General features: G+C 37.2%; 1 protein-coding gene across 1 annotated transcript in view; it reads right to left on the bottom strand.

The window, feature by feature from the left end:
• Positions 1-6,393: 6,393 nt before the first annotated feature.
• Positions 6,394-26,794, bottom strand: part of SCAMP1 (secretory carrier membrane protein 1) — an 82,384-nt gene continuing 61,983 nt past the window's right edge. The window contains exons 7-9 of the mRNA XM_070571553.1: positions 22,912-23,013; positions 20,171-20,288; positions 6,394-10,268 (exon numbers count right to left, since the gene is read on the bottom strand). Coding sequence (XP_070427654.1) covers positions 10,104-10,268; positions 20,171-20,288; positions 22,912-23,013 — 385 coding nt within the window. The 3' untranslated portion in view covers positions 6,394-10,103. The remainder of the gene's footprint in view (positions 10,269-20,170; positions 20,289-22,911; positions 23,014-26,794) is intronic.

Here is a 26,794-nt window from a genome sequence, read left to right on the forward strand (position 1 = left end):
TGGCCAATAGGCCCATGAAAAGATGTTCATCATCGCTGATCATCAGGGAAATGCAAATCAAAACTACACTAAGATATCACCTTACACCCATTAGAATGACAAAAATAACCAGAAGAAATAGTAACAAATGTTGGAGAGGTTGTGGAGAAAAAGGAACCCTCATACACTGCTGGTGGGAATGCAAACTGGTGCAGCCACTATGGAAAACAGTATGGAGATTCCTCAAAAAATTAAAGGGCCAGGCTCCGTGGCCGAGTGGTTAAGTTCCCACGCTCCGCTGCGGAGGCCCAGGGTTCAGATCCTGGGCATGGACATGGCACCGCTTGTCAGGCCACGTTGAGGCGGTGTCCCACATCCCACAACTAGAAGGACCTGCAACTGAGATATACAACTATGTACAGGGAGGGTTTGGGGAGATAAAGCAGAAAAAAAAAAAAAGATTGGCAACAGTAGTTAGCCCAGGTGCCAATCTTTAAAGAAAGAAAAAAAAAATTAAAAATAGAACTACTATATGATCCAGCTAGCTCACTACTGGGTATCTATCCAAAGAGCTTGAAATCAGCAATTTGAAAAGTACCATGCACCCCAATGTTCATTGCAGCATTATTTACAATAGCCAAGATGTGGAAGCAACCTAAGTGCCCATCAACAGATGAGTGGATAAAGAAGATGTGGTATATATGTATACAATGGAATACTACTTAGCCGTAAAAAAGAACAAAATCGTCCCATTCACAACAACATGGATGGACCTTGAGGGAATTATGTTAAGTGAAATAAGCCAGATAGAGAAGGATAACCTCCATATGACTCCACTCATATGAGGAATTTAAAAATGTAGACAAAGAGAACACATTAGTGGCTACCAGGGGAAAGGTGGGGTGGGGGGTGGGCACAAAGGGCGAAGGGGTGCACCTACAACACGACTGACAAACAATAATGTACAACTGAAATCACACAAGATTGTAACGTATCATTAACTCAATAAAAATTAAATTTAAAAAACTTTAAGATACATGCATATAGAAGTAGCTGTACAGCTACTAAACGTTACATATTCAGAAAAACGAAAAGAAGCTCAACATATATTTATAGCATAATTGAAAAAAGATTACAATCCATTCTATTAGTTAATCTCCACTCGAAAGTAAGAGGAGACCAACTCAAGATAGCTCACAGAGAAAACAGTGTAAGAATATGACTGGGGTAATGGGCTGAATATGGGTGAGCAGTGGGGCCTCACACAGGAAATGGAAAGCTATTAAGATCTTTTCTATGTCCTTCATCCTATTTGTCTGCATGTCCGATTCATTCTTCATTCTCACTGCAGATCAACTTTCTTGGTGACTCCTTCCCCATGGCAGAATATAGCTAACCATATGTTCTAATTCTGGAACAGTACAGTTCTGGACAAGTCTGCCAAGCATGAGTCCACTATAGCTAGATGACATCCAGTACAAATGTGGTCTTCAGAGACCCAAAGAAATGGAGATTCTGAGAGCTGGATAAACAGCCCTAAAGGGTCTATTACAAGGACGTAAAGGGAAATCTTATTAATTTTAGGAAAGAAGTTGTCTTCCTAGAAAGTTAATAGAAAGATATAAATCAAATTTTAATAGTAGTTATTTATGGGTGTAAAATTATGAGCAACTTTACCTTCTTTTGGTTATAAATATTATTATAATTTATACTGAAATGTGTATTAATTTTATAAATTAAAAAAGTTAGTTTTAAAAGCTAAACTATTAGGCCATTATGATATAACGCTAAATCAGGGAAAGATAAGATTAAAAAATCCATGTTTTGTTTTGTTTTTGTTTTTTTGAGGAAGATTAGCCCTGAGCTAACTGCTGCCAATCCTCCTCTTTTTGCTGAGGAAGGCCCTGAGGAAGGAAGATGTTAGCCCTGAGCTAACATCTGTGCCCATCTCCCTCTACTTTATACGTGGAACGCCCACCACAGCATGGCTTTTGCCAAGCGGTGCCATGTCCACACCCAGGATCCGAACCAGTGAACCCAGGGCCATCAAAGCAGAACGTGCGCACTTAACCGCTGCGCCACCAGGCCAGCCCCTCCACATTGTTCATATCCCTTATATGTATGCATAGAAAAAGAATGGAAAAAACACAATTAGCAGTGATATCCCTAGATGACAGAATTAGGAATTATTTTTCTCATTTATCATTTTCCATATTTTTCAATTGTTCTACAACAGGCATATCTTACTTTCATACTAGAAAAAAAATTAGTTTGGGGGATGCGTATGCCCAGTGGGCTCAGTTTTTGTGTACAAGACTCTACCATTGTAGGGACCGCTGTGATCACCAGGTAAAAGACAGTAGTTTTTGGCTTTTTTTCCCCAAGTCCCAAAACACCTGAAGAATACTACAAATTGCCAATGGTAACGACTACTTACGACCATGATTTATCTTGAGAATCACTGTTCCACAAAAAATTAAGAGTTCTGGAGGAATACAGGATTCTATCTAAGAGTTGAAAACAGCTAGAGAGTTAAGAAATAAACTTATGCTCTGATTCTACAAATTAGAACTCTAAACGTAGAGAAGATGATGTTCAGAGTAACCTTACCCAAGCATATGGAACAGTGCTAGGCAGAAGAGGGTAACTGTTTTCCGTCCCTCTTAGAGCGAAGATCAAATGGGTTTTCGCGGCAGGAGGGTTTTAACTACACCAACAGCCATGCCAAGTCTGGAAAGGTATGAGCTGAAAAATTAATCAAGATTTGGATAAACATACAATTTCACACTCACGGCATTGCTACATGGTGGCTCCCATGTCCCTTTCCATTTGAAAACATGAACAGTGCTAATGAAAATTCTACAGGTTGAAGGCTTTGTCTTACCCAAAATACAAGTTAAATTGTAAATATGAAACCCACAGGAAGGGTAAGAACACTAGAGAAGAGTCTTTCTGTATTTTCCTAGAATCTTTAAAGATATCTATTTGTCTAGGATAGATTAGTGGCAATGCCTGGCTTAGAAAATTTCTATACAGCCATGTGCCCCGTAACGACATTTCAGTCGACGACAGACCACATATACAACGGTGGTCCCATAAGATTATAATGGAACTGAAAAATTCCCATCGCCTAGCAACGTCATAGCTATCGTTAACACCACAGTGCAACACATTACTCACATGTTTACGGTGATGCTGGTGTAAAGAAAGTTACTGCACTGCCAGCTGTATAAAAGCATAGCACACACAATTATATAGCGTACATAATCCTTGGTTATGATAATGAACAACTATGTTACTGGTTTATGTACTTACTATAACTTCTATTGTTATTTTAGAGTGTACCCTACTTATAAAAAAAAGTTTACTGTGAAACAGTATGCTGTGTTACGCTGGCAGCAGCCTTATACATCTCGTGTTTACTGCATCTCTTGATTGCATTATTTTCTCTTGTGCTTAATCTCATGTTGTTTTGTTCATCATGGCCCCTAAGCATACAGAATCCACTGCTAATGTTGCCAGTAAGAGGCCCCATGGAATGACTGACCTAGAAACAAAATTAAAAGCGATTAAGGACAATGAAGTTGGGAAATCAGTGACAGTTATTTTATTGCTTGCCAGTCAGGGATGTCCCATTCCACCGTAGCTATGATCTTGAAGAACAAGAACCAAGTGAGGGAAACCATTAAAGGGTCTGCTTCACTGAAACCAACAAGACTAACAAAAATTCGAGAAGGGCCTGTATCAGACATGGAGAAACTTCTAATGACCTGGATCGAAGACCAGGCACAGAAGTGTAGTCCTCTCAGCACTATGATGGTCACAGCCAAAGCAAACAGTCTGTCTGTGACGTTTAAAGAAAAGGCTGGACCCAACTACGATGTTGAATTTACTGCTAGCTCTGGGTGGTTTAAATGATTCAAGAGTCATTATTTGGGGCTGGCCCCGGGGCTGAGTGGTTAAGTTTACGTGCTCCGCTTCTGCTGCCCAGGGTTTCGCTGGTTCGGATCCTGGGCGTGAACGTGGCACCGCTCATCAAGCCATGCTGAGGCAGCATCCCACGTGCCACAACTAGAAGGACCCACAACTAAAAATATGCAACTATGTACTAGGGGCCTTTGGGGAGAAAAAGGAAGAATAAAATCTTTAAAAAAATTTACTACATAATGTGAAAGTGAATGGTGAGTCTGTGAGAGCTGATGTGAGGGCAGCTGAAGACTTTTTGGAAACTCCAGATAAGCAAATTGTGGAGGAAAATTACTTGCCAGAGCAAACCTTCAGCATGGACGAAACCTGCCTGTTCTCGAAATGGATGCCTGAAAGGACTTTCATCCATACGGAGGCCAAGTCAATGCCAGGATTCAAGGCTTTTATGGACAGGATAACAGTCTTGCTTGGGGGCAATGTTGCAGGCTACAAATTGAAACCCTTTGTGATCTGGCACTGTGAGGACCCCAGGGCCTTCAAGCATATCTATAGGCACACACTGCCTGTGTACTACAAGAGCAACAAGTCATGGATGACCCAGCTCCTCTTCCAAGATGCCCTCCTGAATTGCTCTGCCAAAGCGACGTAGGGTACTGTTTGGAGAATCACACGCCTTTCAAGATTTTGCTTATTGTTGATAATGCTCCCAGACATCTGTCTTTTATTGACGATCTTCATCCCAATATCAAAGCCATATTTCTCCCTTCAAACATCATCTCTTTGATCCAACCCATGGGTCAAGGAGATATAGCAGCTTTTGAGGCCGACTACGCGAGGAGGAGCTTTCCCCAGGCTATTGCTGCAACTGAGAAGACACTGATGCAATTCTGGAAGGATTGCAACATCTACGGCTGCATCAAGAACCCTGCCCGGGCTTGGGGTGATGTCACCAAGGAGTGTATGAACGGCACATGGAAGAAGACACTCAAGAGGTTCGTCCGTGACTTCAGAGGCTTTGCCAAGGATGAGGAGGTTGCAAAAATCAACAATGCTGTTGTTGAGATGGCGAACAACCTACCCTGGATGTGGATGAGGATGACGCTGAGGGGCTCCTAGCGGTGGTTCCTGAGGAACGGACTACTGAGGAGTTGTTGGAATTGGAACAGGAAGGCATCGCTGAAGAAGAGGCACGAGAAAAGGAAACTGCAGGAGAAGAAAAAGAAGAACCCCCAAGAAAATTCACAGTGAAGGGTTTAGCAGATGCTTTTGCAGATCTCAACAAGCTCCTTTAAAAGTTTGAAAACATGGACCCCAACACAAATGGTTTTCATTAATAGAGAGGAATGTTCATGGGACATTATCTGTTTACAAGCAAATCTGTGATGGAAGAAAGAAACAAACCAAGCAAAGCACCATGGACAGATTTCTGAAAAGAGTGACACCTCCTCAAAAAGAGCTTCAGGAGGTGTTCCAGAAGAAGGCACCGTTATCATAGGAGGTGACAGCTCCATGTGTGTTACTGCCCCGAAGACCTTCCAGTGGGACATGATGTGGAGGTGGAAGTCAGTGATGTTCATGATCTTGACTCTGTGGAGGCCTAGGATAAAGCGTGTGTGTATCAGTTTTTAACAAAAAAGTTTAAAAAGTAAAAAAAAAAATTTTAATTTAAAAATAGAAAAAAGCTTACAGAATAAGGATATAAAAAATATTTTTGTACAGCTGTACGTTTGTGTTTTAAGCTGTTATTAAAAGTCAAAAAATTTTTAAAAATTAAAAAGCTTATAAAGTAAAAAAGTTAAAGTAAGCTAAGGTTAACCTATTACTGAAGAAGAGTATTTTGTATACATTTAATGTAGCCTAAGTGCACAGTGTGCATAAAGTCCACAGTAGTGCAGTGATGGCCTAGCCTTCGCATTCACTCACCACTCACCCACTGACTCACCCAGAGCAACACGCAGTCCTGCAAGCTCCCTTCACAGTAAGTGCCCTATACAGGTGTACCATTTTTTAATCTTTTATGCAATATTTTTACTGTACCTTTTCTAGGTTTAGATATGTTTAGATACACAAATACTTAGCACTGTGTTACAATTGCCTAGGGTATTCAGTACAGTAACATGCTGTCAAGGTTTACAACTTAGGAGCTAGGTGTGTAGTAGGCTATACCATCTAGGTTTGTGGTGTTCGCACAATGACGAAATCACCTAATGACGCAGTTCTCAGAACGGAGCCGCGCTGTTAAGCAATACATAACTAGATTTCTTTCTAGCTCTCTATATACTTTGATAAAGCCCTACAATAAAGTTTCAATACAGAAAGCATGGTGTTTTGTAAAATGTACCCTAAAATTCTAGTGAAAATACTTCACTTTCCATAATAATCATGGAGATACAACTCTTCAGTTTAGTAAACAAGTATTTAAACAGCTCTGCTGTTTCAAAACATATTATTCTACTCTAAATAAATTTATACTATGATACTTGAAAATAATATCAAAGTAAGGTATGTTTTTATTTTTAACGATCCTCAATTATTTTTACATTAACCACTTTTATTTCATCTCTAAAGGTCTTAATCACATGGAATCATGAAAGTCCTCTAAACATTTTCCTTTAGGAAAAGATGAAAGGAGATACAGTGAAGTGGTGTATGACAGCCATGGTAATTCTAACAGGGGAGAGTATGTGCAAAAATGTAACAAATTCTGTGTATAAACAGTCTAAACAGATTTTACCAATAAAGATATAAAATTAGATGCTAATGTCAGTGTTTCCAGAAAAAGATATAACAAAAACTGTAAAAGTATTATGCTAAAAATGAGTTACAGAAACAATTAATAAACTTAACAAAAATTCCCTCTAAAATGCAAAGCACACTTTATCTCAACATGATTTATACAAGGAGATATATCAAATGAAAATCCAAACTCATTTTTTAGATACACTCAGAAAATTGAAAATGCTGTTCCCTATTTTAATTTACACGTATTTCTCAAAATAAGATTCATCCATGAACATTATTTTAGATTATATTTTTACATCCTCTTCAGACAACCAAGTGAAAAATCCAACAATACACAAATAGGTACCTTCATCAGTATACAAAACAGCAGTAGGCGGCGAGGTCAGGAAAGAGAACACAGTTCCATCAAACCAATACAACACTAGTACAGAGGCATCCATTTTAACCCACAAGGACAAAGCTGAGCCACAAAACAGGTTTTCCATTTCGAATCTCACTAATTCTAGTCTGTGTATTTTGACCTTAAAGTGGTCAAAATATTTAATCTGAGTGAATCTCATGTTTCACTACCTACAAAGGCCTAATGCAACAGAAAAATCGGTCATTTTATGTTGCTGAGAGTTTTTAACTAAGTCTTTTACAAGTTATTTATTTAGCACATGACAGAATTACACACAAATTACTTTTTAAAAATCAAATCTGGAATTTCTATATACATTAAACCCTCAGCACAATTTCTGCCTCTGAAGTGCTACTATAGTGTTTAAAATTAAACAAACAAACATCCAGTAAACAGCATTTTATTTTATGACACTCTGTGTTAATACAATAAATATATAAAACTTCCAAACCACTGAGAACATGCAACAGTAGAGGGACAGATGGAGGGCCTGTATTCAGAAATGACAGTTACCATGATGGCAGCGCAATATTACTCACTGACAAAATATACAGACATCCCCAGATAAATAAACCAAGTCCCAAATTACAGCTCACTGAGCAATGATTTTCCAGTGTTCAAACTTTAGTTTGAAATAAAATAGCCACAACTTAATATTGCAAACTGAAAAATGATGTGGATGCTTACAATAAGAAGACCATTTCATGACTGTGATACTGGGTAATGTTAATATTAAACACTAACAAATGCCAATCTTTTGCTGAGTGAAAATGTGACTACTTACTAATTATTGTTCAGAGAATAGAGAATATACGAATTTAAAACCCTCATACCTTATCAAACTGTAAGCATTGCCATCATTTTAATGCACATTTATGTTTTTAAAAAACAATTTTCTCTCATAAACTTGTATTAACCCAAATAACTGGATTTTAGAACATTTTCCCCAATTACAAATCACAAGGTTCTGTTGGTTGAATTAGTTTTCGCTATTTAACAATGCTACCTTTGGGGATTTCTACAGAAGAGAGAGAAGCATTCCTATTCTTGAAGGACAGTATCTCAGTATTTTTCAAAAGTCTCTATGGTATATCTTTCATTCGTAATTTAAAGAAAAACAAAAATGGACTTGAGATATAAATTAATGACAGACAAAAGTGCTCTTGTATTTTGTGGTTAATCTTTTGAATGCTTGTAAAATCCACACTCAGTACAGCAACACTGATAAAACAGATTTTCAATAAGATTATAGACTGAAAAGCCTGAACTGGCTTATTTGGTTGAGAAAGTAGGTGAAGATTATCACTGATCAGAAATATTCATAAAAACAGCTTTAAATTCACTCTAAATCCTATTTTCATCAGAATAAAAGAAATATCTTCCAAGTACATTACTTCAAAAAGTCGCAAGTAAATCAAATGTAAACATCATCTGGCTGGATCCGAGTAACCTACTATCAAGCAAAACTTCTTTCATAAACAGTGAGAACTCGCCATCCTACCCCCAGCATGAAACTCATTTTAATTCCAGATTTGGGTGAAGAACGAAAGTGATTTAACCATTTATGGCCATCTGATTTTTTTTTTGAAGATTTTCAGTCTCAAATAATATACTCCAATAGACTATCCTTACTTAAAATCAAGTTGAATATATTACCATCTATTATTCTGCAATCTTAAGTTAGCTAATGACTTCCAAAACACAGTATCATGACTTTACAAAATGTCCAAGTCATTTAATCAGTATTAAAAATTGTTCGAAGTTTCAACCCAAACATACTGTAAGAATGAACTCTTGTGCTGCACAGTAACAATTTTAATGTGATTATATTCATAATTAATGCATTCAACTGTCTTTGTATTTTCTTGGTTGGTACAAGTTAAATGTCTTATTTTTTCTAGTGCTGAAAAATTTTAACGTATTCAGTCTGTCTTGAAAATTGAACGACAGAGGTGCATTAGGGATTCAAGTATATGTAAAATGCCAGGGTCTTTTATTTTTAATGCCACTAGAGATGAGAGGGTCAAAGAAAAATCCCTTAAATACTGTATATTCTTTCCAGACAAGGAGTTAGGCTAGACTTTAATACCCCTGTTAAAAATTACACACACACACACACACACACACACTCCAAAAGAGCTGCCAAACACAATCTCCGTTCAATTAAAAAGAGTAGCCACAAGAATATACCAAAGTTTCCATATGGTAATATTTTACTATGATATGAATACTGAAAATTAAAAAAAAAAGGTATTATCACTACACTCTATTCCATCGATTATCTACCTTTTCTTTTGGATAATGCACTGCATATTATATTATATTCTCACATCGCACCCCAATACACTTTTATTTAAAAGAAACTATTACAGAAAATCACTTCTATGATCCTATAAACATCCCCAATCCTACAACCATAAGCAGTGCAGAACCCAAAATTCTAATTCTTTTAAGAAATGTAGTGCCCATGCAAGGTCAGAGATTGATATCAAAATATCAACTACTCTAAAAAAAGAAATAAAAAGGTAAAATTTACATTATCTACTAGGAAACGCACACAGGCTCTTCACTGTGACTGAAACTGCTAAAAAGCAAGCCAATTAAAAACCCCTAAGTCTCTGATGGCCTATTGCTTTCAGTATAAATAGGGAAAAAGGAAGGAAGCATTGCTTACTGCTCCGATGTGTGATCCTTAAATCTAAGGTTCTTGAAGGAATGACTGCCGCTAGCACTAAATGCATTTTGAATCATAAGTACTATCTTAATGTCAGTGTGTCACCACTGAAATAATTCACTGAACATTCATCCCCCAAAAAATATGGAGAATATTTATTTAGCATGTAATATCTTTTTCTGCAAGGGGCTCGGAAATATTAAGAAACTGTTAGATAAATAATAAGACAAAGAAGTTTTTCTGGTTTTAGCCCATGCACAAGTGAATAGGAAAGATACATGCTGTGTGTACTGTGTATCTTGAACATAAAAATATTTATAGAATACAGTAACTGGAGAAAAAAGTACAGTCAAAGGTAACGGTGTATTGTTTCAAGATGCTCTAGATTTGGTTACCCTTGAAAGCATTCTGAGCTGCACTAGTTGCTGCAGAGGAAGCTGCATTTGCAGCTGCGGTCTGGACGGTTTTGTTGGACATCACACCTGTTGCAAACTCTTGTTGGGCCTTCTCAAAACTAGCACCTGTTGTGCGATATAGTCCATGTACCTACAGAGAACAAAAGGGTGAGAGAAGGTAAATGGTAATCTACACATTCATTTTCAGCAGCTCTTCAATTAATCTCCACATTACTCAGAAATAAAAGGACCAGAAGATCAAGAACACCGGCATACAATATTGTATTTAAATATTTTCTTACACAGGTTTTTCCTTTTTATGCCCAATGAAGAAGAGACAATTACGCCTATGCCAAAAATAATTTAAAGAACTTCTTAATCAAATGCAAAAAGCTATGTTTTCTGCTGTACCTAGTTAAGATATTACAGCATTACAATGGTTTAAACGTAACAAGAGATATTCTGACTTTAATACATTAATTTACTACCCTAGACAATTCAAAGAGAATTATACCTTATCTATTTATATACTGGCTACATATACACCACTGACTCTTATTTTAATCAAATGGTATCATTCGATCATTTAATGTACCAAGTACTATTTGTCCTTAAAGATACTTCTGCTGTCCATTCTATATACCATTTAACTTTCTGTGTATGGTCAAATCCTAAAGGATTTACAAAACTCTTCTGGGAACTGTCTGTCCATAATGATTCATCACCCAAATCTTGGGATCTATCTTGATAAGTAGGGTTCAAAAATACTCTATCAGCATATGTTTTAACATGCATAAACTATGAAGTGCATTAATATGTAAATCAGCCACTCAATTTAATACAAATGTGAGGAATGAAACAATAACAAGGCAAATTAGCACAAATATGTACTTATTATACGCCTACAAAGTTGGGGGGCCGAGGGAGGAGACAGAAAAGTGAACCTGTGATTACACTGCATTGTGATTAGGTCTACATTAGAGGCCTGACTGGAAAGCAATGAGAGCCAGATCGGAGGATGGGGGCAGTGCACCCAAGTCAGTCCTCCTCCCAAACCTGGAGAGGAACCGGTAACCGTGGCGTGAATGTGGAGAGAGGAATAGGAGAATGAGTCAAAGACTTTCAAGTTAAGCTTGGATACTGGCAAGCTGTTTCAAGAAGAGAGAAAATAGAGAGGATAGGTTGGTTTAGGGGGAAAGGAGATACTGAGTTAAGTTCTAAACGTTCATATATCCCACAAATGTTTACTGAAACCTACTCTAGGCCTGCCACAGCACGGAGTGAAGATTTGGTTTGGAGCACAAGAGAGGAATGGGCTGGAGACACGGACTTAGAAACCAGTGGCACATAAATGGTCGCTGCAACTCTGACATAAGTGAAGGTGTCCATGGAGAACACAAAGTAAAAACAGAGTCCAGTACTGAAGCCTGTTAAGACACCACCATTTAAGACATACCCACAACAAGAAGGAAAGATGAGGAGAGGGATGAGAAAAACCAGGGACCTTTTCACAGATGCCAAGGGATAAGGAAGCATGTTAAGGAATGAAGAAGTGTCAGGATAAAAGATAAAAATACCCAGACAGCCTCAAGTTCTTCTGATATAGTGGTGCAAGCAAATGCCTTATTACCGTGGACTGCAGTGTAAAAGGGTCAGAGAGAAAAAGAGAGCACTGACAAGTACATATAACAGTAAACCCTAAAATCTTTTCTTCTAGTACCACAGCACTATCATAAGTATAGAAGTAGTTATTTTTATTCCCTTTTCAAAACAAAGTTTTCTATGGAAAATTAAAGATACAGATAAATTACTACTTCTACGTTCAAGAAATCCACCTCACAATGAGTAGGACATACGATTAGATCCTAGAAAATGAAACGTACTGCAGAAATCTAATATTACCAGAGCCAGTCACAGTGCACTGTAATTACACGCTCACTTGTCTTCCCTTCCCCTTCCCCCCACAAGTTTTATGGGCATGTAATAAATAAACATTTGTTCTAATTTGCTTTATTTTCTTTTTCAAATTTGTATTACATTGAGTGGCTGATGTTGTGTATTCATGGGCTTCAGAGTTTAATCACTTAAAATGTAATTCATAGCCCCAAAGAGCAGAGAGGCAAAATAAAGGTAGCAACAGCACACATTTCTCAACAGTCTGTATCTACACAGACCCAGAGAGCCACCTAGAGGGAGAAGACTACACATGTACTCGGTGCACAAGGCTCAAACACGACATCCATGATCTCCATGGGATAGGGTGACTCTTTCAGCACCCCAGCAAGACAACAGGCTAATTACAAGAGCAACATCTCAAAAAGCTTATCGTTTCCCTGCCATGTTTCAGAGTGTTATCTATTGATGACTCGTATTCCTTATGAAATCGAGGACAAAGTTATAAGACAAAATAGTGTAATTAAAAAAAACCTAAACAGGGACAGGCCCCATGGCATAGGGGTTAAAGTTGCATGCTCCACTTCAGCGGCCTGGGGTTTGTGGGTTTGGATCCCTGGCACAGACCTAGCACATCAAGCCATGCTGTGGCAGCATCCCACATACAAAATAGAGGAGGACTGGCATAGATGTTAGCTCAGCAACAATCTTCCTCAAGTAAAAAGAGGAAGATTGGCAACAGATGTTAGCTCAGGGCCAATCTTCCTCACCCAAATAAATAAATAAATAAAATTTTTTTAAAAAACCTAAACAACTTAAATACTTGCTATCTCTTCTACTTATGAGAATTGCATTAACCTAAATATTTAGTTCCAGCATTATCAAAGAAAGGACACTAGATTTGGTATCTACTGATTCCACGACTTTCTGGCTGGCTGTGCATCACTCAAAATCTGAAGTTTACTTCCCATAAAACAAGAGTATCTGTTGCCCTGTTTCTCAGAGTTTTCCTAAGGATAAAATGAGAATTATGTAAATGTGTTACACTAATAAAAATTTAATTAAAAATATCTGAAGAAGTATCACAGCCAAGATGTGTCAAGCAACTGGAATGTCAAGTAACTGCAGAAGAAAATCCTGCTTCCTTAATCTTAGTGTACACTGTGGTGGTGCATGACACAAAAAAACTGTATACTACGGAAAGTAAAGAACCACGGTACTTCACACAAAACAATCCAAACATATGTTTCCAAGAAAGCTTACAGAATACCATTTCAAGAAATCATGATTTTATTAATATAACATCCCTGTTATACCAAAATTACTTTAACTTTTTTAAAAGCTAGGAAAACACAAACAAATGAGGTGGCGTTTTTTATTCTTGTTTTGAGTTTTTAAAAAACATACGGATTTCTAGGCCTAATTTTTTCAATTAAACATTTCCTAGAAACCCTCTATGAACCCTCCTGCCCACAGATCTAGGTCAGATACCCCTACTGTAACCTCTTGAATTACCAGTCTAGATTCACCCTATTGAAACCCCACTCATCCTTCACGGCCTATCTCAAACACTGCTGTCCTCTTTCTGCCTGGGCGAGCTGAGGCTCTTCCTGTTGTGAGCAACTCCAATACTCTGCACATCTTTTAAGGATGTTTATCGTGCTGCTGCTTTTGTAGGGTTTACCTGCATGTCTTATACCCTACACACATTTAGTTCCTTGAGGGGAAGAGCTTATTTCCACTCATTGTTAAACCCTTAAAAGACAACAACTTGCAGTAGAAGCCACTGAATAATTATCTGTTTCTTTATCTGCTAGGGATTAAAATATGGCCCCAAATTATCCTTATTACTAAAAAAAACAGTTACCAAATAAGTGCAATACTGCTCTAGCAGACTGTAGCTGTGTTACAAAGTAAAATGCTTAGTTTGCAACTGCCTCAGAGTTTAATTTTAAAAGGAACATGTTACTACTTTATACCTACTAGGATGGCTATAATCAGAAAAAATGGAAAATAACAAGTATTGGCAAGGATGTGGAGAAACCAGAACCTCTGTACGTTGCTGGCAGAAATGTAAAAGAGTGCAGCCACTGTGTAAAATAGTTTGGTGGTTCCTCAAAAAGTTAAACATAGAATTACCATACGACCACCAAGCATTTCTACTACTAGGTAAATACCCAAAAGAGTTGAAAGCAGGGACTCAAATAGATCCTTGTACACTAATATTCATAGCAGCAGTTTTCACAACAACCCATGTCCATCAACGGATTAATAAACACAATGTAGTATATAAAGTGGAATGTTAGTCATAAAAAAGAATGAAATTCTGACACATGCTACAACATAGATGAACCTTGAAAATTTATGCTAAATGAAATACACCAGACACAAAAAGAAAATATTGTATGATCCCACTTCTATGAAATATCTAGCACAGGCAAATTCCTTGAGACAGAAAGTAGATTAGAGATTACCAGGGGCTGGGGGTAGGCGGAAATGGAAAATTATTGCTTAATGACTGCAGAGTTTCTGTTTGGGGTGATGAAAAAGTTTTGGAAGTATCTCCATGACATATAAAGAACCCACACAATTCAACAACAAAAAATCAAACAACCTGATCAAAAAATGGGCAGGGGATGTGAACAGACTTTTCTCCAAAGAAGATATACGGATGGCCAATAGGCACATGAAAAGATGCCCATTATCACTGATCATCAGGGAAATGCAAATCAAAACTACACTAAGATACCACCTTACACCTGTTAGAATGGCTAAAATAACCAAGACAAAAAATAACAAACGTTGGAGAGGTTGTGGAGAAAAAGGAACCCTCATACACTGCTGGTGGAAATGCAAACTGGTGCAGCCACTATGGAAAACAGTATGGAGATTTCTCAAAAAATTAAAAATAGAAATACCATATGACCCAGCCATCCCATTACTGGGTATCTATCCAAAGAACTTGAAATCAGCAATTCAGAGAGACCCATGCACCCCATGTTCATTACAGCATTACTCACAATAGCCAAGATGTGGAAGAAACCTAAGTGTCCATTGACTGATGACTGCATAAAGAAGATACGGTGTATATATATACAATGGAATACTACTCAGCCATAAAAAAGGATAAAATAGTCCCATTCACAACAACATGGATGGACCTTGAAGGTATTATGATAAGCAAAATAAGCCAGATAGAGAAAGACAATCTCTGTATGACTCCACTCATATGTGGAATATAAACAAAGACGTGGATAAAGAGAACAGATTAGTGGCTACCAGGAGAAAGGGGAGGGTAGGGGTGGGCACAAAGGGTGAAGTGATACACCTATAATATGACTGACAAATAATAATGTACAACTGAAATTTCACAAGGCTGTAAACCATCTTAACCTCAATAAAAAATAAAATAGAAAAAAAAGCTCTGGAAATAGACTGTGGTAATGGTTATGCAACATTGTGAATGTAATAAATGCCACTGGATTGAACACTTAAAAATCATTAACATGGCAAATTTTGTTATATATATTTTGCCACAATTTTTAAAAATTAATAATGTAATATACCAAAAGCCAATGAATTGTAAACTTTAAATAGGTAAATTGCATGATATGTGAATTATATCTCAATAAAGCTGTTAAAATATACATATAAAGATGATTTAGATGAAAAGATAATATGTACAGCATTACAGTACTAGCAGAACTACCAAATTTGAAGATGCCTAAGTAAAGATAATTCATAATAATTTGGTTATATTAACCTAGATTTGAGATTTATTAAGTAACTAGCGTTGTACTTAGAGAAAAGGATAACAAAATAAAAATTTGGGGCAATCCAAAAAAGAAAATGAACAGACTTAGGATGCCAACTGAGGACAGGAGTGGAACTGCCCACAGAGTGCCCATTCTTCTAGGGACTCCAAAGTGTCACTGCATCGGCCCTGTGTCCCCTGGAGGAACACAGCAAGCACGTGGGCCAGCATTTCAAGAGGCAATGAATCAGCTGAAACTGGTTCCTAATCAGCAAAGGCTACAGCCGATGGATGATGGATGATGGGGGGGGGAACTAACGGGAGAAGCAGCATGCCTGTTTGTGACTACAGAAAAACAGTACAGTACAATCATCAGCATGCTGTCCTAGACCCAAAATAAAGCAAAAAAATAAATAAACAAAGGAGCGAATGATAATAATGCTTTCAAAGAAATGGAAAATCACTTTTAATCTAAGAAGACTATCACTTTATATATAACAGGATATCTTCACAAAGCATTTATTGTAAAACAATTTCAAAAACGAGATGTCATTATTCTGGATCATGTATCCAAATTCTACACTCTCCCACAAAAGAGTATTTGCAGAATAGATATTAGGGAAACTTGTTTTTTAATAAAGTGAAATCATTTTTTCTAAAATTATTTTGAAATATAAAAAGCAGTATTAGTAATTATTTTATTAACATCGACTCAACACCTATGAACAATTTTTAAAATTTTATGAAAAAAAGAATCATTAGGAACTAGATCCCAAAAGGAATATGAATTATGTATTATCTATTTCTCTCTTCCATACTAAGTTATTCTAGCTCTTATACCAATTAAAAGAAGGGGGAAACTGTGGATTCCACTGATATACAGTCTCCTGTGACTCATTCATTTATTGTATTTGATCCATTTATAATACTTCCCTCTTAGCCCAAAACTATTATTCAATTCTTTCTAATAGTTTACTATAGAAAGAAGACCTTTTTTAAAAAAAATGCCACTTAGAAATCATCTAAGAGAAAATTTTAAAAATCTACCTGTGGGTAGACATCCCACATATAAAGTAGAGGAAGATGGGCAGGGATGTTAGCTCAGGGCCAGTCTTCCTCAGCAAAAAGAGGAGGATTGGCAGCAGAAGTTAGCTCAGGGCTAATCTTCCTCAAAAAAAAATCTATCTGTGAAAGGTAAGGATTGAACTATTCCCTTATCTATGAAGGAGTACAAAAGACAGATATTTTTTCATTTCAATTATTTAAATTTGGATCATAAGATGGCACTATGGGGGAAACAGAGATATCACAGTGCTCATACAGGGTACATTACACACCAATGATTACCTGCTGCAACTATGCCAGACTTCAGAATGCCAACAACATTCTCAAAAGTGTATTCATTGTAATGAAATAAATGCATGCCACAGAGCACCTTTAGCTGAGGCTGGAGACACAAAATAACCTAATAAAACACAATTCTAGAGCCAAAATAGTGTGCACAGATTTTTTAGAGGGCATTAACTGTTTATGAAGAGCCTGACCCCTAGCGGTTATAAACCATGGCTACAGACCCACAGAGATTTTTTTTTTTTTAAACAGCCAGTTTTGAGAAAGTGTGGAAAAGAAAAAAGAAAAGTCAGGTGTTTTTATTGGATCTTAATTTCTATCAAAGAGAAATCCTTGCCATTACAAATATGAAATCTGAGTCAAATTATATTTTAGCTTATAGTATCCCCATTTATTTCTACTTCATAAAATCATAGAGAAAATCAGCTCATCTAAATTCCTGATCTCATAGATAAAGAAGAAGAGATTCAGAGAAGTTTAGGGACGTCTAAGGCACCGAAAGGCGTGAACACCTATAAAAAGAGGTAATTGGAACTTCTTCATGAGGTAAAAAAAAAAAAAAAAAAAAAAGGTCAACCAAAACAGCAGAGTATGCTGCACAATTCCCCTATCGATGCTTTTATGTGGGAAGCAGTGATACTTCTTTGGAATGCCTGCATACATGAGCACGGCTCTAAAACTTCCCTTCATGGTTGGATCCTGCAGAAGTGTGAACCTGGGGAAGAAGCTGGCAGGTCCAAGACATGAGAGCTGCACACGGCGGTCAGTCACCAGCAGCTGCGGAACAGACCCGGCCTCCACACTCCAACCACTAATCACCTGAGCCACAGCCTCCCCCGTCCCACTGCTGGTTAAAATTCCCTCCACATTGTTCCCTCAGGAGATCCTTAAGTGGCGAGAGGGTTCTACCCCAGGCCCTCTTCGCACTCCACATCCACTTTCCAGGCTTCATTTACATCAAGTGGATACTTCCTAAGTCTAGAAATCCAGCCTAAAGCTCTTTCCTTTGCTCCCAACTTATACATCTGAAAGCCTACCAAGTGCCCACCAGCATTTTGAACTCTCCACATTGAAAGCTGAAAACATCTTGATGCGCAAATCTGCTCTTCTTCCTGTACTCTCTTCCTGAATGATCCACCATCTAAAAGCCTGGGTGTCATCCTTGAGTCTTGCCTCATCCCCCAATTCCAGGCTCCAGTCTAATCAATCGCTACCTGCTCATCTTACCTTGACTACAGCTACTGCAGACTGCCAGTTCCTTAGTTCAGGCCACCACCTAGCTTCTCTCCCCATCTTAATCTCTCCAAGTACCACATCTCTGCCCCACAAATCCCAAATCTATTAAGAACAGTCTTTCTAACCTCAAATCAAATCAATTACTCTCCCCTTTAAACCTCTTCTATGGCTCGCCACGACTCTTCGGAGAAGATCTAAACTTCTTCAACAAGATTTCCTAGTTTACAAGACCCGGCAGGATACAACTACATTTGTGTGTTTGGCCTCCTCTTTCCCTGTCCTCCACCACCAACAGGCCACATTTCTCCCTGTCTGACTCATGCACGAAATTTATTTCCCATCCATTCTGAGTTACTTTTAATTCCCTGAATATGCCATGCTATTTTCTGCAATTAGATATGAATGTGGTTTCCCTGATATCTGGTATTTATCCACTCCTTTCCCCCTCATTCCTTTACTTAGATAACTCCTGTTCATCATGATATCTCAGCCAAGAAAATACTTAAAAAGACCTCACTACTTACAAAGATCTCCAAAACATGGTTAGGTGTCCCTCCTGTGTGCTTCCTATATTTGGTCCTACAATGGCCACTAAATTACTGGATTGTGGTACCCATTCATTTGTTTCTCTCCAACACCAAAATGTGAGCTCCTTGAGCTCAGACGTAGTGCAGTACCTGGCACATAACACATGCTCATAAATGGTGTTTAACAAATGAATGGAACCTGCAACATACCACAAAATCCTCTACTATATCCTACATTTATTAAATGTCTAGTTTTATAAAGCACCCCCAATAATACATCTGGAATAATAAAAGAATTGTTTAAAGAGATGTTGTAATGGTCCAGCCATGCTGGGGTGGCGTCCCACATGCCACACCTAGAGGGACCCACAACTGAAAGATACACAACTATGTACCAGGGGGCTTTGGGAGAAAAAGGAAAAAATAAAATACTTTTTTTTTAAAAAAAGGGCAAATGTACAAGTAAAATATTTCAAGAGTGCAAAGTGTTCTTAAATATAGGTACAATTATTTCTATGCATTCATTGTACATATTCTCGTTAGTCAACAGTAAAAAAAAGTTAAAAAAAATGTCATAAGAACTTATTTTCTTTAAAGTGAGACCCACCAAAAAGGCTTTATCATTTTAAAACATAGGTGTCATTCCCAGGGTTTCTATATCACGTTTGAACACATGTAGAATACCAAAAATGTATGTCCAAGACACAATAAAACTTTATCTAAACAAATAAAACATTGATTTGTCTCCTCTCCTATGTAACGATTTTTCCTAAGGCTGTGACAACAGCCCTGGGAATTCCACAGGAAGAAGAACAGCTCAGATAACTGAGCAGTCACTGGAACAAAATTCCTATCATAAGCCAGCCTGAACTTGTCATCAGCTCACTTCATACTCTTAGGTGGATAATTTCATGTCTTTAAGTTTTAAATACAAATAAAATGCTCATACCACAAAATAGTTTTACTTCTATTTATTAGTCAGGTTAATATGCTTCATATTCAAAAAAAAGAAATCAGAATATATTTTTAAAAATCAAAATTTAAAAAATGAGGTTGACTCTTCAATTCATGAAAGAAGCCTTCAATTAATATGATTTCAAAATATTCCCTTTTTGCAGGAAGTTAAAAATGTGATGCAATTTTCTAAAATATATCTATGCTTAACTTTTAAGTGTATTGCACAAGAACAACAATAAAAATGGCTGAGGCTACACTGAATTAAAAACAAAATGGGTAATGAGAACTAAACATCAGGTTCACTGTAAAAATCTACAGACATAAAAGTTCACTTACCTTTTTAAACATAACTAGTGAGATGACTGCTGATGCCGTGAAAAGTGCTGCTATGATTATCATCATGATTCCAATAGGAATACTTTGGTTGAGACCAGTAAGGGATGAAATCCAACCACTATGCAGTGATAAAAAGAAAAATGTAATTAGGTGAATAAGTCACTAACATTTAAGCAAATAAGTCAAGAACATTTTTAAAAAATCACATAACTAACACATATTCAGCACTTATGAGGCAGGCAATATTCAAGTTCTTTATATGTATTAACTCATTTAATTCTTACAATTCCATAACACAGATGTTTTTAGGCTTCCTTTTTACAGACAAGGAACTGAATCACAGAGATATTAAGCAACTTGCCCAAGGTCACACAGCTAATAAATAGCACAGCGTGAATTCAAACCCAAACACCAAACTCCAGAGCCTTAAGTGTGTACCACAAGATGCTATATTTTTTAAGCCTATGAGTTCATTATTACTTTTTTTAAAAAGTTCATTTTAAGTTCTGCAAGAAAATATTTGCAAACCATATATCCAAGAAAGGGTTAGTATCCAGAATATATAAAGAACTTTCAAAGCTCAACAGTAAAAAAAAAAAAAATTCAATCAGAAAATGGATGAAAGACATGAAGAGACATTTCACCGAGAGGATATAAAGATAGCAAATAAGCACATGAAAAGATGTTCAACATCATGAGTCATTAGGGAAAGAAATTAAAACTTCAACGAGATATCGCTACGCACCTATCAGAATGGCTAAAACAAAAAATAGTGACACCACCAAATGCTGTGCGGATGTGGAGGCTCACTCACTCGCACACTGTTGGTAGGAATGTAAAATGGTACAGCCATTCTGGAAAACAGCCTGTCAGCACCTTAAAAACACTAAACATGCAACTTCCATATGCGTCAACAATTACACCCTTGGGTATTCACCACAGAGAAATGAAAACTCACGTTCACACAAAAACCTGTTCGCAAATGTTCATAGTGGCTTTATTTATAAGAGCCCAAAACTAGAAACAATCTGGAGTTCTTCAACTAGTGAACGGTTAAACAAACTGTGGTACCTCCATGCCGTAGAAGACTACTCAGGAATAAAAAGGAATGAACTACTGATAAACACAACAACCTGGATGCATCTCCACAGAATTATGCTGGGTGAGAAAAGTCAAAGGTTACATACTCTTAGATTCCATTTTTATAGAATTCTTAAAATGACAAAATAACAGAAATGACAAACAGATTAGTGATTGCTCAGGTTAAGGACAGAGATGGGGCAGAAGGGAAGTCAATGTAGCTATAAAAGGGCAACATGAGGGACCGTTTGGTGATGGAAATGTCCTCTACCTTGACTGTCTCAATGTCAAGATCCTAGTTTTGATAGTATACCATAGTCTTGCAAGACGTTACCATTGGGGAACACTGGGTAAAGGGTAACTAGGATCTCTCTGCATTACTTCTTATAACTGTATGTGAATCTACAATTATCTCAAAATAAACAGTTTAATTTTTAAAAATCTGAATTACATGGGGTCTATCTTAACACAAGTCATCCTGTATACACCCTCACTAGCAGATTCCTGTGCTAGTCACTACACACGCTATGCTCAATTTTAATATTTTTTCTCAAAAATACTTCTCTAAAAAAGGAAATTACTTCAATTTCAGAAGAACAAAAAATTTGTGCTGTTAACATAAGCAGTGTATTTTTTTAAACATTTAAAACATTTCCTTTCCCTCAAATGCCAAAGACTAAACACTATTTAAAATGATAACGAATGCTACTTTCTCCTAGAACTGATTTAAAATGTGTCTGTAAATTCTCTGCATGAACATGAGGAGCTCTGCAAAGCCCACAGTTGTCCGATTACCAGTCACTACTCTGATTCAGTCGTAGCATATGAAATTGAAGTCCTTAACACACTCTGGTTACATGCTCATTTTAGTTTATGTACAGAACGCAGCAGAGTTGCCTTGTACATGATTTTAGCTCACAGGAATTCAACAGTATGCTGTGCAGTCATAAGAGAAAAAAGCGAGGGAGGGATAATTTTAGAGATGTGTACTCTTCCATCCACTGTTCCATTCAAGGCATGTTTGCTCCAGAGTGTATGAGGACAGAGAGAAATCTGCTATTACCTCCTAGCCTGGGTCCAAACAGTCTCAGTTTCTTAGGGTTCCCCAGTGAGCGAGCATTTTGCCATACTGAGAATGACTCTATTGTTTAACGATACACGTATGTATGTATATGCAGTGGTTCCAATTCTCAAAGACATGTGTCCATGTGTATCTGTGTGTGTATGTGTGGTGTACATGAAAATATATGTTTGTATACCTAAAATAGTGCTTTACACATAATAGGTACCCTTTCCCTTAAAATTCTTGAATTTCTTTCTTTTCTCTCCCTTTTGCAATCCTTGGCCCTCCTGTCTATCTGATCACTCCTGAGTTTCCTTTTTACTCTTCCTCTTAGTGCCCATTATACATAGATATTTTATTTAAACTAGATATTAAAGGCTGTTTTTAAAAATAGGAACATAGTTTTCAAATAGAATGGTTTGCCTAAAAGTTATGCCTTAGAAAATTTTTTAAATGGAATTTTTTAATTATTTTTACTTTTGCTTGTTTATTTTTGCTAATTTGGCTTTTCTATGTTAACTATTTTTAGGAAGCCAAAATTATATGAAGATACTAGATGAACAGATTAAAACTAGAGGAACTGAAATAAATGACCTACCAGTTGCCCCAGTTGTGAAATCCCGCAGCCTGGAGCACATGCACAGCAAACTGACAAATATAGACGAAGAAGAACACAAAGAATCTGAAAGAACTGTCGCTCCTTTTAAAAAAAAAGGGGGGGGAGGGAGGAGAGAAAGGAAAAATGTTATTTTTTCTCAATACTTTTACATCACATGTAGATTGACAAACACTAAAAAATAAAAATATTTTTAAATATACAAGTGGCAACTACCTGAGGCTTGAAATTAAAATAACACCATAACATATGTGAACTCTTTATCCCAATACTAGATGATATTATTCCAACTTCATTCTGTCCTTTCAATTTCCAACTACACCACAAAACATCGACAAAAAATTTTGTTTTCCTTTTTTATTAAATAGCTTCACTGAATAACTAACATGCAATAAACTGCAAATATTTAAAATAGACAATTCTATAAGGTCTGACATACGTATATATCCGTAAACCTTCTCCAATCAAAATCGTGAAATATTCCCGTTTCCCTGTGTACCCGGATACTCCTCCCTCCCCACCCCGTCACTGCTTTCTCTCACTAGAGTTTTCACACTTTCGAGTTTTATGTATATAGGATCATACAGTATATACTTTTTTGTTATCTGCCTTCTTACACTCAGCACAATTATTTTGCGATTCACTCATGTTGCATATATCAAAACTTCATTGCTCTTATTGCTGAGTAGCACTCCACTGCCTACTACAGTTTATTCATTTGCCTGTTGATAGACATTCAGGTTGTTCCCAGTTTTTTACCATTACAAATAAAGCTGCTATGAACATTCAGATATAAGACTTGTATGAACACATATTTCCTTTTCTCTTGGGTAACTACCTAGAACTGAAATGTCTAGAACACATTTCAGGTATATGTTTAACTTTTTAAGAAACTGCCAAACTGCTCTCCAAAGGGGTTATTTCATTTCATGTTCCCACTGGTGGTGTATGAGCATTCCAGTTCCTCCACATCTCACTAACACTTGGTATGGTCAATCCTTCAAATTTTAGCCATCCTAATAGGTATGGTATCTCATTTGGTTTTACTTTGCATTTCCCTAATAACTAATGTCGTTTCAGCACCTTTTCATGTGTTTTTTGTCATCTATATATCTTCTTTTGTGAACTGTTAAAATCTGTTTTGGAGGTTCTTAATTGGGTTACTTCCCTTATTGTTGAGTTTTGTGAGTTTAGGCATACAAGTCCTTTATAGATATATGCTTGGCAGGATTTTCTCCCAGTCTGTGGCTTGTCTTATCATTCTCTTAAGAGTGCCTTCTAAAGAGCAGAAGTTTTGCCTTTTTATGAAGTCCAGTTTATCAATTTCTTCTTTTATGGATTTTGATTTTATTGTCGTATCCAAGAAATCTTTCCCAAAGCCAGGGACACAAAGATGTTTTCCTGTTTTTCTAAAGAAGTTTTATACTTTTCAATTTTACATTTAAGTCTATGTTCCTTTTGAGGTAATTTTTTAAATACAGCTTAAGGAATAAAGTTCTTTTTTTTTGCAGATAAATATCCAATCGTTTCAGCACACTTTCTTAGACAGACTATCCTTTATGCACTGCTTTACCTTTGCACCTTTTAAAAAAATCAGTAATCTACATACGAATGGGTTTATTTCTGGACACTCTATCCTGTCCCATTATTCTATTTGTCTATCTGTATGTCAATATCACACTACTATGATTACTGGAGTTCTCTAATAAGTCTTAAAATTAAGTAAAGGTAATCTTCCAAATTTGCTGTGCTTTTTCAAAGTTGTTTCGGCTACTCTAGGCTTTTACATTTCTATACACCTTTAGAATCACCTTGTTCATTTCTATAAAACCACCTACTGGGATTTTTACTGGGACTGCACCGCATCTACAGATCCATTTTAAGAGAATTCGCATCATAATAAAATTGAGTCTTTCAATCCACTAACAAGGTATATCTCTCCACTTTGTACTTCCTACATAGAGGACCATGTGATCTGCAAAGACAGACAGTCAACTTCTTCCTTTCTAACCTGGATGCCTTTTCTCTCTATTCTTGCCTGTTCCACTGGTCAGAACTTCCACTACAATGCTGAACAGAAGTGGTGAGAATGAACATCCTTATCTTGTTCTTGATCTCAGGCAGAAAGCTTTCAGTCTCTCACCACTAAGTGTGATGTTAGCTGTTAATTATAGTTTTTCATAGATGCCCTTTGTCAAGTTGAGAAAGTTCCCTTTTATTCCAAGTTTACTGAGTGCTTTTATGATGAAAGTGATTCAGTGCTGGATTCTGTCAAATGGGTTTTCTGCATCAATTATGATCATATGGTTTTCCTATTTTAGTTTGTAATATGGTAAGTCACACTAATTTTCTAACGTTAAACCAATCTTCAATTCCTGGAACAAGCTCCACCCACTGATCATGACATAGTATCCTTTTAACCTATTGTTGGGTTTCATTTGTTGGGCAAGATTTTCAACTATCCTAAGTTTACTCCATTTGCTGTTCATCACAGTGACTATTCCAACCCCAAAACACATTTTTCAAGGCTCTTAACATTTCAATTGACTCAATCTCAGCATTAAACTGTTTCCTTTATCAGAGAGGAAAACAGAAGCCATAGGAATAAACTTCCACAACTTCCTGCTCCCTACATTGACTTTCCAAGTTTGTATACACCACCAACCTTCCACACTGCTCATCTGTGAGGAGGTGCTCTCTCTCCTTTCAAAAGCAACACTTGCCTAAGTAATCGTTAGCCCATGATCCTAGTTCCTCTGCAACACCCTCCCTTCAGTACATTACTTATTCTCTCCCCTAACTTGTCCTCACCTCTTCCCAGGTTCCTCCCTTCAGTGCACAAACACACACAAATCCTTCTCATCTTCAAACAGCCCTCCTTTAACCCTATCTCCCCTGCTAAACTTTCACCTCCTCTACTCCCTCCTTCCTACTAAACACAAAAGCTTCAAGGGGTGCCCCACCACCGATTTCCTCTACCTCCCTCTTCTCATTCACGTCTCAATCCACTATAAGTTGGCTTCTCTTCACATACTCCTCCAGAGGTACTTCAAAGTCATGAGTGATCTATGAATTTCCAAATCAGATTTCTCAAGTCTCTCGTTACTTTTTTTAAATCACATTTGACACTGAAGATCGTTCTTAAACACTCTTTGACCTCGGCTTCTGCAATATTACTCACTTCTACTTCTGTCACTTCTCTGATCTAGACCGTGTATCAGTCTCGTATTTCAAGATCCACCTCCTCTACGTCACACTGTAAAAGTTTTACAGGAAAGCCCCCTAAGCAATTCTTGTATCTTCTAATGTCTGAGAACCACTCCCCACAGGATGAAGTCCACATAATGAACGTAGCACATACGTCTCTTCATAATACATACAACCTCTGCTCCAGCGGCTTTAAACTGGAAGAACACGTCTTGCCATCTCAATGCCTTTACTATACTCCGCCTAGAATACCCAACAGTCCTCCCTTCTGCCCAGCAAACGTGTTAGTCAGCTTTTAACATGAGTCACCAAGTCCACTCCACACTCAAACAGAAGACAGTTAAGCTCCACCTCCTAGAAGGATTAGAATCCAGATTTATTGTTTGGAAGTCCTCTGTAAGAAGATTTGTCCCTTCAACTCCATTTATTCATTAATCATTTGCTTATATGAGTATGGACTCATGGAAATTTATTTTATTCTTCAGCTTAAAATTAAACACTCTCATTATTTATCTTGTTGCTCAAGCTGTCCCAGCTTTAGCCTTCTGCAATCTGTTTGCTTAAGCACTTGATCTACACTCGTCTTGTACTCTCCCCACCCCAGCTCCAGAATCACCCATTTCTCCAAGTGTAAACAAGCAGACTTTAATGGTTCATG

Source organism: Equus przewalskii, chromosome 13, assembly GCF_037783145.1.
Source record: "Equus przewalskii isolate Varuska chromosome 13, EquPr2, whole genome shotgun sequence".
NCBI classification, from domain to species: domain Eukaryota; kingdom Metazoa; phylum Chordata; class Mammalia; order Perissodactyla; family Equidae; genus Equus; species Equus przewalskii.